Source organism: Aplosporella prunicola, assembly GCF_010093885.1.
Source record: "Aplosporella prunicola CBS 121167 unplaced genomic scaffold K452scaffold_27, whole genome shotgun sequence".
NCBI lineage: Eukaryota > Fungi > Ascomycota > Dothideomycetes > Botryosphaeriales > Aplosporellaceae > Aplosporella > Aplosporella prunicola.
The window spans coordinates 24,112-37,477 of record NW_022983555.1 but is presented as its reverse complement, the minus strand read 5'-3'; the positions used below and the strand labels follow the sequence as shown (position 1 = coordinate 37,477).

The following is a 13,366-nucleotide window of genomic DNA, read 5'->3' as shown; positions in this document are numbered from 1 at the left end:
CAACTAAACCAGCACAGCCTATTTACCCTATAGGTTAACTTGCACCAGGCCGCAGGCCTTGGTCGTCGCGTTATCTACAGGGTAAAAACCGACTACTGGCTCAAGCAGTGGGAAAAATTTTCGGTTTTCCCTGCCAAGACCGCACAGACCCCATTCGATCTCCGCTTCAGGCAGACCTCCCAGCCTAGAACAACACATCTAGGGCTAACACTATGGCGAAAACACAAGTCCGGGTTCTTAAACCCCCTTCTTTTCTCGTAGAATACTACATCTTCGGCCAACTCACCCCTACCGTTTAAAACCAAGTCTCTTACAAAATCCGCTTTGGAATTAAACCAACTAAAAACACCTTTCGCTACTGATTTCAAACAATAAAGATTGTTTTTAACCAGAGAGTCTACTAACGCCTCCGGGACGAGACCTTAACGCTTACCCTTAGGCTATCTACCCCGCCACTTGGAACACGCTTCGATTCCCTTCAAACTCCACTAACTCCGGAAAAAACCTCCACTTCTACTGAAATAGAAGTAGATACCCCAAGCTCCCCTATATTTCAAGGGGGGAAAAGAGACCTCCGCCTTCACCAAGCGTCCAGAGTACCTCCTCCTCTAACTTAGAGGTCTTAATCTATCCTAGACTGCAAATCCATCCTAAAAAACCCTCACAACAACCTCTACAAAAATTACAGAAACTCCAGCTGTAACGAGGCCTCTTTAGCCTAGGCGTTAGAATTGCCTAGCGGGTAAATAAGTTCGAAGGGTTTACCTTAAGTAATTGATTAATTGATTAATTGCTATTTAACGTCCGGCGGGTCCACGCGCGGTTCGACTATTTACTTGCCACCGTGTGCCCTATAGCCTCCTAAGGGGCATAGGACGTGCCACGCTGCCTACGGCTTACGCTGTTAGGGTAGCATATCGCGGACGAAGCGTCTCTATAGGCTCTTTTCGTAGTAAGTTTTCCTCTAACTCCTACTCGTGTGTCTTCTTTGCTAGAGTGCTAGAGCCTTCAAGGCTAGGAAGTAAGAAAGAAATACATATAAAGATAGGACAGAGTAGAAAGGTAGAAAGGCGGGTCTTTTCGTTAAATTCCCGCTAGAGGGGGTTCTAGGAGTGTGCCTGTCTTCCTAGGGCAGATGTCCGTAAAGAAGCGGGATTCCTCTGCGAACTTTGCGAAGAGAGTTGCTCCTCTTAGGATGCCGAGGATTATAGAGATAATGCTACCAGGTTTTCCTTAAATGCATTTTATTCGTTTCCGTGCAAGCCTATAGAAGGCGAAGTATATTATAGTTTTCGGGCGACCGTATCGACAGTAATTGTCTACGTCCAGGTGGTTAAACCGGTCGTAGTATGCCTGGAAGTCCCTATAGCCTGACCGAGCTGCTAGCAGGTGGCCGAGTATTTTTCTCGGTAGGAGGAGTTCCGGAGGTGCTCCTTTTGCTAGAGGGATCTCTAGGTCCTGGTAGGATTTAGGAGCGTGTTCGTCCCACCATCTTTAGAATAGTTCTCGCGCAGTCTGTCTTACGAGCGCTCTGGATTTTACGATTGTTAATGGGATATTTGGCGGGGCTAGAGCTGCGGCGCCCTGTTTCGCGAGGCGGTCTGCTTCCTCGTTGCCTAGAATCTCTTGGTGCCCGGGTACCTAGCGTACTACTATCTCTCCTGGGTGTATGTGAAGGGCGCGTCTCCTTTATTTTTATAACGTCGTGAGTTGCCGGATCCTAAGGATGCTTCCTTGGCTGGAGTCTGTCGGTTTACCCTTCAGCGCTCTCCATGCTACCTCCTAATTATCGAGAAGCACAAAGATGTTGGTCGCTAAACGCGTGTTGGCAAAACGGGCCGCAGCCCGTATCGCTGCTTCTATTGCGATAACTTCTGCGTCGTATACCTCTGCAGCGGTACCTAGGCTTTAGCACCTTTCGAAGATCTTATAGCCCCCCTAATAACCTATATACCCTAGTCCTATCCTGTCTATGGTATCCTGGGATCCGTCAGTATAGAGGACAATGCCGGCTGAGGGGATGGCTTACCTAGAGGACAAGAAGTGTAAGAGAATTAAGAGATAAGTTACGCGAAGGATCGGGCGTAGGCGTGTTACTATAATCTTATGATACGATTGATACTTTGAGTTGACTATGAAGGTCCCATATACTGCTAGAGAGCGTGGTCTATATACATGTAGGAAAATCTAGCAATCTGGTGTTGCTGCCCGTCCCCTAGGCTCGTGAGGGCGATAGTTACCTGGTTTAGCCCGAACTATGGAGGGCGACGTGTGGGGCGCACGTAATCTGTGCCACTTTTCTGACAACTGGCTTCCTGTAACCCGACAACCAACTTCTCTTTCTTAGAGCGGATGCGATAAGTCTATTACTCTTGCCCTGCTCTGCTGGCCCTGCCTTCTTCGCCATACTGCGGAATTTCTATTGAAAAATGGAATCGAGTCTGATCGAGTCTAATTGAGAAGGTATAGCTACCTCGGAGCTATTTGTGCCTGCAGGGTGGGTACTCTGGTGGCTACATGGAATCTGCTAGAATATAGCACTATGTTGTCTATAATGCGCACTCTAACAATTTCTGTAGGCGATATTTGCCCTTGTGGTCCTAAATCGCCTGCGGGCTTCTTGGCTCCTAGTTGTTATCCGAGTCCCTGCGGGTTGAGTTCCTATGCGGGCCTTGATTGCACGTGTTAGCCTGTCCGTGCGGCGGCTAATGCCTTATAGACTTTGGATCCGTGTGGCCGTTAGGTCCTTGGGGTCTCTAGACCCGTGTAGGCCTTCTTCGCATAAGGTCTTCTTGACCCTACGGGTTGCTTTCCCTTGCGGCCCATAATAGTTTAGAATAAGCTCTACTCTACAAAAGAGAGTGTCAGCCAGGATTACTCCGATAATACGCATTTTCAGCCTTACTCTTTAGTTGTTACACAACAGCCTTACCCTGCACCACTCATTTATCCACTGCAAGGAAATAAGGACCTCAAAGAGAAAACGTGTTCTTTTAAATAGCAGCATATATACCTCTATAGGTAGCAATGATCTAGAAGGAACAGCGGCGTCCAATTCCTCGCGCCAGCTTCGCAGAAAGAAAAAGCTTTAAGTGAGCTAAAACTACGCACTTTCTCGATCTAAACCGTCGAAAACCTACTAATTTTCCTCGTCCTTATAATCCCTAACCCCTTTAGATGAACCCGCCTCCGCTCCTCCTTACGTATTTAGCGAACTAACGTTAGCTACCTTCGGCTTCTTGGCCACGATTTCCCTATTATCTCTACTAATTTCTGCCTGGGATGAGGAACGCTTCGCGGCTTTCTCGATTACTGCTACCCGGCCTATCTTCTCTACTAAGTTCTCGGCCATGTTCTGAAGTATCTGAACGATCTTCTCGTAGCCCCGAGAATAAGTAGCTTGGAGAGCGTTGCCGTACTCGCCGCCCTGCGCGTTAACGTCGGCACCCTTGTCGAGCAGCATCTGAACGATCTTCTCGTGGCCTAGAGAATAAGCAGCTTGGAGAGTGTTGCCGTACTCGCCGCCCTGCCCTTTTACGTCGGCACCCTTGTCGAGCAGCATCTAAACGATCTTCTCGCGGCCCCTGTGAGAAGCAGCCTGGAGGGTATTGCCGTACCCCCTATTCTGCGCGTTGACGTCGGCACCCTTATCGAGCAGCATCTGAACGATCTTCTCGTGGCCCTTAGAAGAAGCAGCCTGGAGAGCATTGCCGTAGAAGCCGCCCTGCGCGTTGACGTCGGTACCTTTGTTAAGTAACGTCTGTACTGCACATTCTACGCCTTCTCGTGATGTATAGTACAGAATAGGTGTAGTTTGCTCTCGATCATCATGCTCCGGCCAGCTACGCTCTGGGTTGTATATTTTATAGCATGTTGTATAAGAGTTTTTGCACAAAACAAACTCTGAAACAAGAGTACGGACTGTATCGCTATTTCCTTCAGATACGACGGTATGACTCGTCCAATATCGCGCAGAATACTATGCCAGAGGGAAGGATTCCATGATCTGTTTTGTTGAAAGGGTTGACTTCAAGTTCAATATATATACTAAGCATACTTCCGCGATTAAACCTCTGGCGGCTGTTTCTTTAAAGTTCTTGGCAGTATCTTTTTCGAGCCGTTCTGATGTCAGATACTCTTTGACTGAGAAGTGTGCAAGCTGTAGCTCAGTCACTTGTTGATCTTCAATCACGCTCTGCGTCCTCTTTATAAGAGTTACAAAACTAGAGCAGTAAACTGCAACCTCCTCGGGATTTAGAATACGGTTCTTAGGATTAAACCGTTGCTTTTCTCTAGGCGTTACTACGATCGTATCGACAAGCTCCTTAATCCTCATTGGCCGTTCTGAATAAGCTAGGAATTGTAGAATTCTTATAGCCTTGTATAAAGCTGGGCGCGAGGAATTGGACGCCGCTTGTCCTTCTAGATTACTATTACCTATAGAGGTATATATACTGCTATCTAAAAGAACACGTTTTCTCTTTAGTAGTGGTAAATAAGTAGTGCAGGGGTAAGGCTGTTGTGTAACAACTAAATAATGAGGCTGATAAACGAGAGTTATCAGAGTGATCCTAGCTGACACCTTGGCTTTCCTTTAAGGAGGGATGTTAGCCATAATCCTATCGTACGTCTCGTCTAGTGTCTATAGCAGTGATTCGAGCGCATATTTCAGCGCCTCGTAATCAATACAATCTTCTAGACTTTAGAGCTGCAGTGCGGCCCATCTGAACCTATATCATTTTAGTATTCGCCCACTAAAAGGTAAGGAGGAGGGAACAGTACATTCCATTTGCTTTCTTCCTAAGAGCAGTTTCAATTTCTTCTTAAACATCTGGTCGTGAATGCCACCTGCTTAAGCCTTCTCCCTCTTTAACTTTGGCGTAGATGTATGCATGTATATTATCCGCTACCGAATCACCTCCTATCGGGATGGTATCATGATCATGAGCCCATTCTCTTAAAGCCGAGTTGATCTCCTGTTCAGGTCGACTCGTTACAAGAAGATGGACGTTCGTCTGCTGCGAACCTTTCAGAAGCTTTCGTATCCACGGCAGTAGCTCTTTGGTTTGAGATCCCTTCTAGCATTCGTCTAGGGCATCGAGGACGATCCAGACTTCATCAGCTTGCTGAACCATGTTTTAGAAAGTCGTGTAGAGCGAATCGGGGCTTGGCTGCCGGCGTCCGTTCTCGTGAGTCGAATATAGTAAATATAGAGACCTTTGGGCGTTTTTATTTTTATAGTACAGCTAGTAGATAAGTAAACGGATTGCGTTTTCCCATAACTACTTGCCGGTATCAGTGAAGTCGAAGTAGAAATACAGCAAGCTCTGGGAATAAGCCTTGCTTTTACTTAGGTTCTCAATGATAGCGGAACTCAGGATTGTCTTCCCGCACCCAGGGATGCCGTAGAGCCAGAGGAACGAGTTTGGTTGTGTTTTCCAGTTCGTGAAAGCTTTGCCGTCAAGGAACCAGAGACCTGACCTAGCGTGTCGTTGCTTCAAAGCTCTATTGTAGTTGGTTGAGGGCTCGGGAGCCGAAAGCCACTGGTTAATCTCTTGTTGTTGACGATCTAGCTTTAGCTCATCGATGCTGCTTTTGTTCTCTTTCGTGATTGACTGTATACTGTCCACATTCACTACAACTTTAGAAAAGTAAATAACAGATCCCTTGACAGGTAGAAGTTGGACTAACTATCTTTAATCACATCCACAGCCTTTGGCATCGCCTCCAGTTGCCCTGCTGGGACATATCCAAGCAATTCTTTTGCGAATGCAGCTGCTGTTGCAGCGGCGTATGGCTGCCATCGATCGTTTTTATACGAGTCCGCATAGTCGCTTATTCCCCTAATAACAAGGCAGGGGAGGTTGTTTATTAGACCAGCGGCTTCTATCTTATAGTAGATGCATCCACCTGGAATATACCGGATGAGCTCTGTTCTAGCAGTAGCATCCTTCACGAGTGTGTCCCCGGAAGCTATAGTGCCGTAGTAAGCCTTAGGGTTCTCGGGGACGGGTCGTAGGTCGCGTTTTAGGATCTTCTTCAGATCGCAATCACTGTAATCCTTGCCATAGGTGTGTTCGTACGATGGATCGAATAACTTATCGTTTTCGAAACCCTGATAGTTGTACCCGGGCTCGCCAGGCTGAGATGTGAACATTTCAGGATTTCGCGTCTCTATCTCCCTTAGAATCGCTGGCACTCTGAATTTCTTGCGCCTATGCTTTGCCTGAATATTCGATAGTGCTGAAAGCAGAACCTTAGGCGGCTTATTAAGGAAGTCTTTTCGTTCGACCTCCTCTCCCTTCTTCACTTTTTGAAGGTCATACTGGACGACACCACCACTGCTTCCAGTCGGCTGACTGACAGCAACGTCGCCGAGGCGGATATCGGCACCCAGCTCGGGGATACCACCGCCGATTCCGACCAGTAGACCGAACCTGACTTGTAGGAAGGAGTGCTAGGATATAATTCACGTCACATGTTAGAAGACCCATGGTTGGTTCGATCATAGCGCTCAGCTATTACGTAGCGGAGTAGCTAGTCATCTTGGCACACCGTCGACTAGCAATTTTTCTGCGTTTTTACTAGGGTCTATAATCTCCGGTCACTTAAAACAAACACGACTACAGAGTAGAAAGCAAGGTCAGGGATACTAGATATTAATCTTTAGTCAGCATTCAGCCTCGCTCTACCATACATCGTTGGTGCGCATCCTGTAGCGCGAGGTGCAGCGTACCCTTATCGGTTCCGGGGACATTTAACAGCCCTAGACCTATACGGCTAGCTTTAGAGAACTTAAAATCAGCTTGGGTCTAGATCTAGCCCCTAGGTAACCTCTCCCAACCAGCGTTTAAATATTTTTACAATGACCCTGGCGCATTTCGCAAAAAGAAAACGCAGCGCCAAAAAGACATAAGGTAATCGGCAGATCCGAAGCCAAGTCTCCTCTACTCTATTAATAAGGCGTCTGCAGAGGCGGCGTCAGCTCCGTTTAGCCAAGACCATCTCGCGCGCGCTTATCGGTCGGAGCGGCAAGGCAGATTCAACGCCTGTTTCAGCCCCGTAGACTCCGCTCCTCTTCCCACTTGCCTACTCGAGACAACGGCCGCCACGTATTTAGGCAGCGACGCCGGAGGCGCGCATAGCCCTAGGCATTAGGCAGCAGCGCAGCTCACGCGATGGAGGAAGGCATAGCAGCGAGTAGATCCCGCCAATGATAAATGCGTAAAATTTTGCTAAGTACGTTAAGTAGTAGGCTGTGTCGTCGGTCGACTCATCGGCAGTCGCAGCCCTAGTTAGCTCTTCGATGCATTTAATCCGAGCGCTAATTTCTCCCGCGAAAAGTGGGCGAGCATGGATGCCGGGGTATACGACGGGATGGGCAAGGTAGTTTCTCTACGCGATCAGCTGGTGGCGTCGGCAATTCTGGCAGGAAACAGGGCAGGTTATTCTCGTCACCTAAGCCTGCATCATTCCGCGCGAAGGCGGCTGGTTCGCTCGCTTCCGGAAGGCCTCTCGGCGACGCCGGTTAGCCCGAGGCCGTCCCCAGGTACTATATATACTCGACAGGTTACACCTTCGCTTGCTCCCGTCTCTGTCTTTACTTTCGTGCACTCCTTGCTTAATGCCATGTAACCCCTTCGCGAGAAAAATACCCTTCGGTGTCCCGCCAGGATTTCGCACAGTCTGCCAAGAAAAACCGCCTAACCAACCGAAACTTCGCCGCATACCTACCCCGAAGCTACCCGGAGAACTAAATAAGTTCCCAAGCGAAATTCAGGTCTTTCCAGCTCTACATCTACCCGGAGCACTCCAGGGCTGCGGCGCCGGTTTAACATGCGAAGCTGTAAGAGATAGCTATCAACGCTTCGTCGCCTGAGGTGAAGCTTTATAAGCTAGTACCAAACAGGATATATCCACCGAGACCACGTGATAAGGCGTGGTATCGGTAAAAACATCCACGAAGCCTTGTAACAGTATGCAACTAAGCTACTTCGTTTTATAACTGGGAATACACGTTTTAGATATGGGTGATACTAGCGAATTGTGCGGGGTATGCAGCACTCTTCTGTTAGACAGGTTTTTCTAGACAACATTAGGGGACCCTTCCGATCGCTAGGGAAGGTAGACAGCCAGCTAGTCGTGGTTAACGATCCGCGATAGCTCCACGTGTCCTTTGTGCCGCCTAGTCTCTTACGCTCTTCAGAATGATCATTATGGCGGAATGTTGAACCCTGGAGATGAAATCTACTATTTTCGCTCAATTTATAGAGAAATCTCTAACAGGTAAGAGGATGGAAAGATATGCTCCTAAACTTCGAGCTAACGAAGATATCTAGTGACGGTTATATTACGAATAGACTTGTTGTCTCTACGAATTTCGCATTTCTCGACAATGTCTCCCGCGAGTTTTCTCGAATCACGGATTGCTGGGGCAACTACAACAGCCTGCAAGTTTATAAATATGCTGAAGGCTCGATCATGCTTGTGCAACCTTATTCGGCACGTAACGGCATCGAAGCTAAAACCTTATGCCACGGTCGGAAGACCCAAGCCAGTGTAGACTGCTCTCTCATCGATTCCTGGATCAGCCTATGTACCAAGACATACAGTACCTGTTCACTACTTCCGTTCGAGAATCCAACTGGCCCTTCAAGACTCATCGACATCGAAGCACAACAGGTTGTGCGCTTTGGGTCCGAAAACGATAATAGGCCCGGGAGTGACGTGTGCTACGCAGCCCTGAGCTACGTATGGGGGAGTGTTGGCCAACTAGAACTGAATGCGAAAACCATGGAAACACTGGAAAAGCCCCAAGGCCTCGCACAATACGCCCATGATATCCCAAAGACCATCGAAGATGCACTGAAACTCTACCGTAAGCTTAGGATTCCCTACTTGTAGGTAGACTCTTTATGTATCTGTCAAGATCCTGGAAAGGAAAAGGAGCAACAGATAAAAGTAATGGCGACTATATACAACTATGCTCACCTTACTATTGTAGCTGCCTTTGGGGATGACTCCGAAGCCGGTCTTCCCGGCGTCGAGGATGATTCACGGCCAGCCCAACGAATAGAGCGCATCAACGGCTTAACGCTGGCCTATACTCCGCATGATTTCCGACGGGTCATGGAAACTTCCCGTTGGGCCAACAGAGGCTGGACCTATCAAGAAGGTATACTATCACGAAGGCTACTTATCTTCACCCGAGAACAAGTATATTTTAGGTGCAACGAAGCGACGTGGATAGAAGATACCGTTCTTAAGCCGTTTCCCCCAACTAGCAGTACGGTGGTTCAAATGCAAACACCGCAGACTGAACAGCCTTTTTGGAAGAAGTCTTTACCTGAGGTATTTGCGGGTGAAGACACCTTTAAAGAATATTCCGAAATGGTTCAATGCTACACTAAGCGACAACTCTTAAAGCCAGAGGATGCTATTAACGCATTCTGTGGCATCGTCGACGTACTCGATGCTTCGGACAAGGAAGGATTCTCCTTAGGATTACCAAACAAATACTTCAGTATTGCGCTCTGCTTCTCATTTTACTGGACCGATGAACCAATTTCCCTCCGGCCGATGTTTCCGACGTGGTACTGGGCTGCTTGGCAATCTAAGTATCCGGTCGAATATGATGAAAGCTTACTCCAAGCGGCCGGCGATACAAGCTCAGACCTTAGTCTCTATACATTCTATTACTACGGCTCGAGGGGCATCACGCCTATCAACAAGTCCAAAAATAGAAGACGGCTTACTAAGGACGAATCTTGTCGAGTATACAAAGACCTGAAAGCCCGCAACATTCTTGAATGGAAGACGCGTTTCCCTATTTTCTTCTGCGGCATGGTGGTATGGCTGTATATTTCAAATATCAACGATGGATCCTGTGATGTTAGCTCTGATGCGAAGGGCTCTGTTCTGGGGACAACCTATCTCTATTCAGACTTTCATTATATGAAAGGGCAGGACGTTGAATTTGTTGTAGTATGCCAATACGGCGAAAAATCACGTCTTATCGCAATTAATACGCAGGATAGACTTTCATCAAGGATAGGGTTAGATACGATTGAGCTGGATTGGTTTAACTTACGAGTAGACTATCGTGTCGTAATTTTAGTCTAAGTAATATAGCCCCTTGTTTTTAGTCCCTATTATTATTTACGCCTTTAATATTTTTTTAGATGCAAGCTTAATATCTTTTATTGTTATAACTCATATTTTTTAATATTTATTTCTGGTTTAGTTCTCTACCTATATCTATATTATTGTCAGCTAGGATTACCCGATTATATCCGCGTTTCACTTTAACATTTGTTATACAAAATCTTACCCCCTTACCTATATATTAAATTGAGTTATATTTATTTACCCTAATCTATCGCCTAAGCGATATCCAGGCTACAGACTATTTAAAGGAGATATGCTAGTAATATACACTGTAGTGCTTTAATCTGGGTAAGTATAAGGAGTGACGTGGGCTGAAGGAAGGAATAAGGTAAGGGTTCTACTCGCTAGCGTCTCTATTCTGGAACCTTTCTGTTTGACGTACCAATTTAAGTACCCACTTAAGTTGCGTAGCCGAAATCCTCCACTTTTTATTATCCGTGCGAGGCTGAGAGTTGCCTTTTAGCTTGCCACCCAAAAGGCTAGATAGGCAGTTTCTCTAGAGTCCGGTTTCTTAGCACATCCTTTGCCGATTCTCTTGGAGTAGTAAATAGTCTAGTAGCACATGGGATGTTAATTCTACTTCTCCGTATTCGTATTTATCGTTGTTTATCCGTCCTACTCGTTTACGGTGCTGGTTGAGCCAGCAATGGCCTGTTCTTAGCTGGGCTAGCAGCCCTGTTAAGTTACGTGAGAGTATTGTTTATTTGTTTGATTCATTTTACGTCCGTATGCAATTGGAAACTATAACAGACGGTTCTACCCAAAAAATTACTAAAGGGCTGCGTATTTTCGAGATACAAGCAATTTAAGGGTAAGAAACGGTTGAATCTAAGCCAGTTCTAGAATTTTAATGCCGCTCGCGGCTTACAAGACGCACGATCATGCGCCTGTGCTAAGGGCCCAGAGCGGGATATGAGAGGGCGAGGGCGGCTGGGTCGCCCGACGTGGGAAAGCCTCTGCGCATCTATGGATGGTACGGTGCCGACCGTTGCGGGATAATGGCGACATGGCGGTCGAGTAAGCGAGTGTATTACCGTAGACTAAAAGTTGTCGATGGCGAGGGGTGGTACCCAGGCTAATATTCCTAACTCTGTCACCGTTGGTCCCCCGGACTGAATCAATGAGGCTGTATATTAACCTGCGCAATAAGGGAAAAGAAACAATTTTTTAGATTCGAGGTGGAGTACTATATATGACCCTAAGAATCTATCCTGAAAAGGATAGTACCATTCTTTATCTCTATCCCTAGTTGTATAGCTATCTGCTCCCGAGTTAGCGTCCAGCTGCATATCCTACTCTGTGTCTTTTACTAAGCTATTGGTTTCAAGTCCTCCGCCCGCTCGCGGCTCCGTGTCTATGACAGAGTCTACTATAGAAGCCGCAGCAGCAGAGCCCGCTACAGGTAAACGAAGCACCTTCCTGTCAAACCACTCGCGGTACTCTGTCGTTGCCCATTTACCAAGGTATTGGAGAGTTGCAATAATCTGGTAGACGCCTAGCTCATTGCATGAGTCACCAAACTGGATGGGGCCCCAGATCGTCTATTAGGGGAAACGGTTAGTCGGTGTCAGCTTTGCAAGATGAAATATGTGATACTTACGGTCTGCTTGCCCTCCCCACGCTTACGCTCCGCTATGAGGAAGTGCCACTTCGAGCCTTGAACGACTAGCAGCGGCAGCGCAGAAAGCGGTTCCATAGTATCTTCTTGCTTCTCGTGCATAGCAAGCAGCTCCTGTAGCCGCTTGAAATAAGCCCCGACCCAGATACCCACCTGCAGCTCCGCGGACCGCCACTGCTCGGCTGCAGGCTTTATCTCCAAGCTTATAGCGATAGGCGCACGTCTCAGGGGCGAGTACAATGTTTGATTAATAGAGAAATCCGTGTCCCAAGCCGCGAGCGCGTTCACGGAATTCGCCTCCTGCGTATCCATCTGCAGCACGACTGCAAAGTCGACATTACGTGTCTTCTGGCTGCCATATTGTGGGAGCAGGCGTCTTTCAATCTTCGCTACGCTGCAGTTGAGGAAGTCGATAATGCCGTCAAATGTTAGGTTTTCAAAGGCGGCGGACAGGATGGCGGTATGTATCCGGCAATTCCATTCAGCTTCGCAGTGGTTATGGGATACCTTGGTACGGCGCAAGATACGGTCGACGGTGTCTTGGTTGGGGATCGGACCAAGGAGGTCGCGGGAGTTATCATTGTCGAAGGCAAGGTATTCATTATCGGGGTCGTCGGGGAGGAGAGGAGGGTTAGAGGCCTATATAATATCTAGTCAGCTTAGCCTATTACCGTTGCAAAGCAAACTTACCTTGAGCCGGTTAGGCAAGACACTACGACTAATGCTAAAGAGCTTGACCCGCTTAAATATATCCGCTAGTCTTACTGGCAAGTCTTTTGGATCGTAGTCCCTGCCGACGATCGGCTCAAACGCGAATAACGTATCGCTGATCTGCTTGACGGACCGCCCTGAGTCTACCGAAACGCTATCTCCTGTGTCCGTTAATGCCGACGTTGTAGATTTCGTGCTCTTCTTTTTCTTCTTCCCGCATTGGAGATTGAACCGATCCGCTCGTGGCGTCCTGTCGAGGTCCTCTTCTTCGTCCTCTGCCTCGTTTTGATCGCCCGTCCTGCGACGCTTTGCATCGGGCTGATGGCCGGTCATAATAAGCGCATGCTTCCGCTTCGACGAATACAGAGGCGGCGATGGCAATAGCAAGCCTTCAAGCCACGCGACAATAGGATGCGGCCCGAAGTCGCTGTCGGAATCGCTGGGCGAGCGCGAGCGCGGAGGTGTGTGCAGTGGCATGGCGAAGTAGAGCGGGCATGGCGACGTGGATTGGGTTGTAAAAGGGCGCTGAGGTTGTATTACCGGGCAAGCGCGATGCGGCGTTTCTACGACGACGCTTCGCACGGACCTACATAGGGATGCTCTATAAAACCGAGGCCTGCTCGGGCGACTTGATCATGGCCGCTTTTCAAATATAGACAGACACAAATAAATTCATCCGTTTCAAAATCCAACCCAGCTACTTTACAGAAATTCATTATACTCATTGTAAACTCTTTCCCTCTAGAGCTGCTTGCGAGTCATGCACCATAATGAGCTTGACCGCGCCCGAGCTTGGAGCTTAGGGCATCTCCCCCGCACCCCCATTTTCATCACCACGACCACCGCAACCCATCCATCCATGTAAACAAC

At 47.8% G+C, this 13,366-nt stretch overlaps 5 protein-coding genes across 5 annotated transcripts; 1 reads left to right on the top strand and 4 right to left on the bottom strand.

Annotated features, from left to right (window-relative positions):
- Position 1: 1 nt before the first annotated feature.
- K452DRAFT_291303 (uncharacterized protein) lies at positions 2-281 on the bottom strand. Its single transcript, XM_033541152.1, has one exon. The coding sequence runs from the start codon at positions 196-198 to the stop codon at positions 28-30; it is 171 nt and encodes a 56-aa protein (XP_033393412.1). The 5' UTR covers positions 199-281; the 3' UTR covers positions 2-27.
- Positions 282-3,112: 2,831 nt separating this feature from the next.
- On the bottom strand, positions 3,113-3,673 carry K452DRAFT_291302 (uncharacterized protein). Its single transcript, XM_033541151.1, has 2 exons — positions 3,569-3,673; positions 3,113-3,547 (listed from the first exon to the last, which is right to left on the bottom strand). The coding sequence occupies exons 1-2, from the start codon at positions 3,659-3,661 to the stop codon at positions 3,200-3,202; spliced, it is 441 nt and encodes a 146-aa protein (XP_033393411.1). The 5' UTR covers positions 3,662-3,673; the 3' UTR covers positions 3,113-3,199.
- A 2,013-nt stretch (positions 3,674-5,686) lies between these two features.
- Positions 5,687-6,545, bottom strand: K452DRAFT_291301 (uncharacterized protein; the record flags this gene model as incomplete). The annotated part of the gene is made up of 2 exons (XM_033541150.1): positions 5,687-6,437; positions 6,526-6,545. The coding sequence occupies 2 exons, from the start codon at positions 6,543-6,545 to the stop codon at positions 5,687-5,689; spliced, it is 771 nt and encodes a 256-aa protein (XP_033393410.1).
- Positions 6,546-8,224: 1,679 nt separating this feature from the next.
- Positions 8,225-10,122, top strand: K452DRAFT_312085 (uncharacterized protein; the record flags this gene model as incomplete). Its single annotated transcript, XM_033543517.1, has 4 exons — positions 8,225-8,286; positions 8,340-8,900; positions 8,930-8,961; positions 9,005-10,122. 4 exons carry the CDS (start codon positions 8,225-8,227, stop codon positions 10,120-10,122), a joined length of 1,773 nt encoding a protein of 590 aa, XP_033393409.1.
- Positions 10,123-11,341: 1,219 nt separating this feature from the next.
- Positions 11,342-13,009, bottom strand: K452DRAFT_257167 (uncharacterized protein). The gene is made up of 3 exons (XM_033538426.1): positions 12,476-13,009; positions 11,768-12,424; positions 11,342-11,708 (listed from the first exon to the last, which is right to left on the bottom strand). The coding sequence occupies exons 1-3, from the start codon at positions 12,971-12,973 to the stop codon at positions 11,460-11,462; spliced, it is 1,404 nt and encodes a 467-aa protein (XP_033393408.1). The 5' UTR covers positions 12,974-13,009; the 3' UTR covers positions 11,342-11,459.
- Positions 13,010-13,366: the final 357 nt, after the last annotated feature.

Bases quoted from the DNA above. Each gene is read 5' to 3' on its own strand.
- K452DRAFT_291303 (XM_033541152.1), bottom strand. From the start codon at position 198: ATGTGTTGTTCTAGGCTGGGAGGTCTGCCTGAAGCGGAGATCGAATGG.
- K452DRAFT_291302 (XM_033541151.1), bottom strand. From the start codon at position 3,661: ATGCTGCTCGATAAGGGTGCCGACGTCAACGCGCAGAATAGGGGGTAC.
- K452DRAFT_257167 (XM_033538426.1), bottom strand. From the start codon at position 12,973: ATGCCACTGCACACACCTCCGCGCTCGCGCTCGCCCAGCGATTCCGAC. The intron at 12,425-12,475 runs GTAAGTTTGCTT...GATATTATATAG, and splicing joins TCTTGCCTAACCGGCTCAAG to GCCTCTAACCCTCCTCTCCT. The intron at 11,709-11,767 runs GTAAGTATCACA...TTCCCCTAATAG, and splicing joins GTGGGGAGGGCAAGCAGACC to ACGATCTGGGGCCCCATCCA.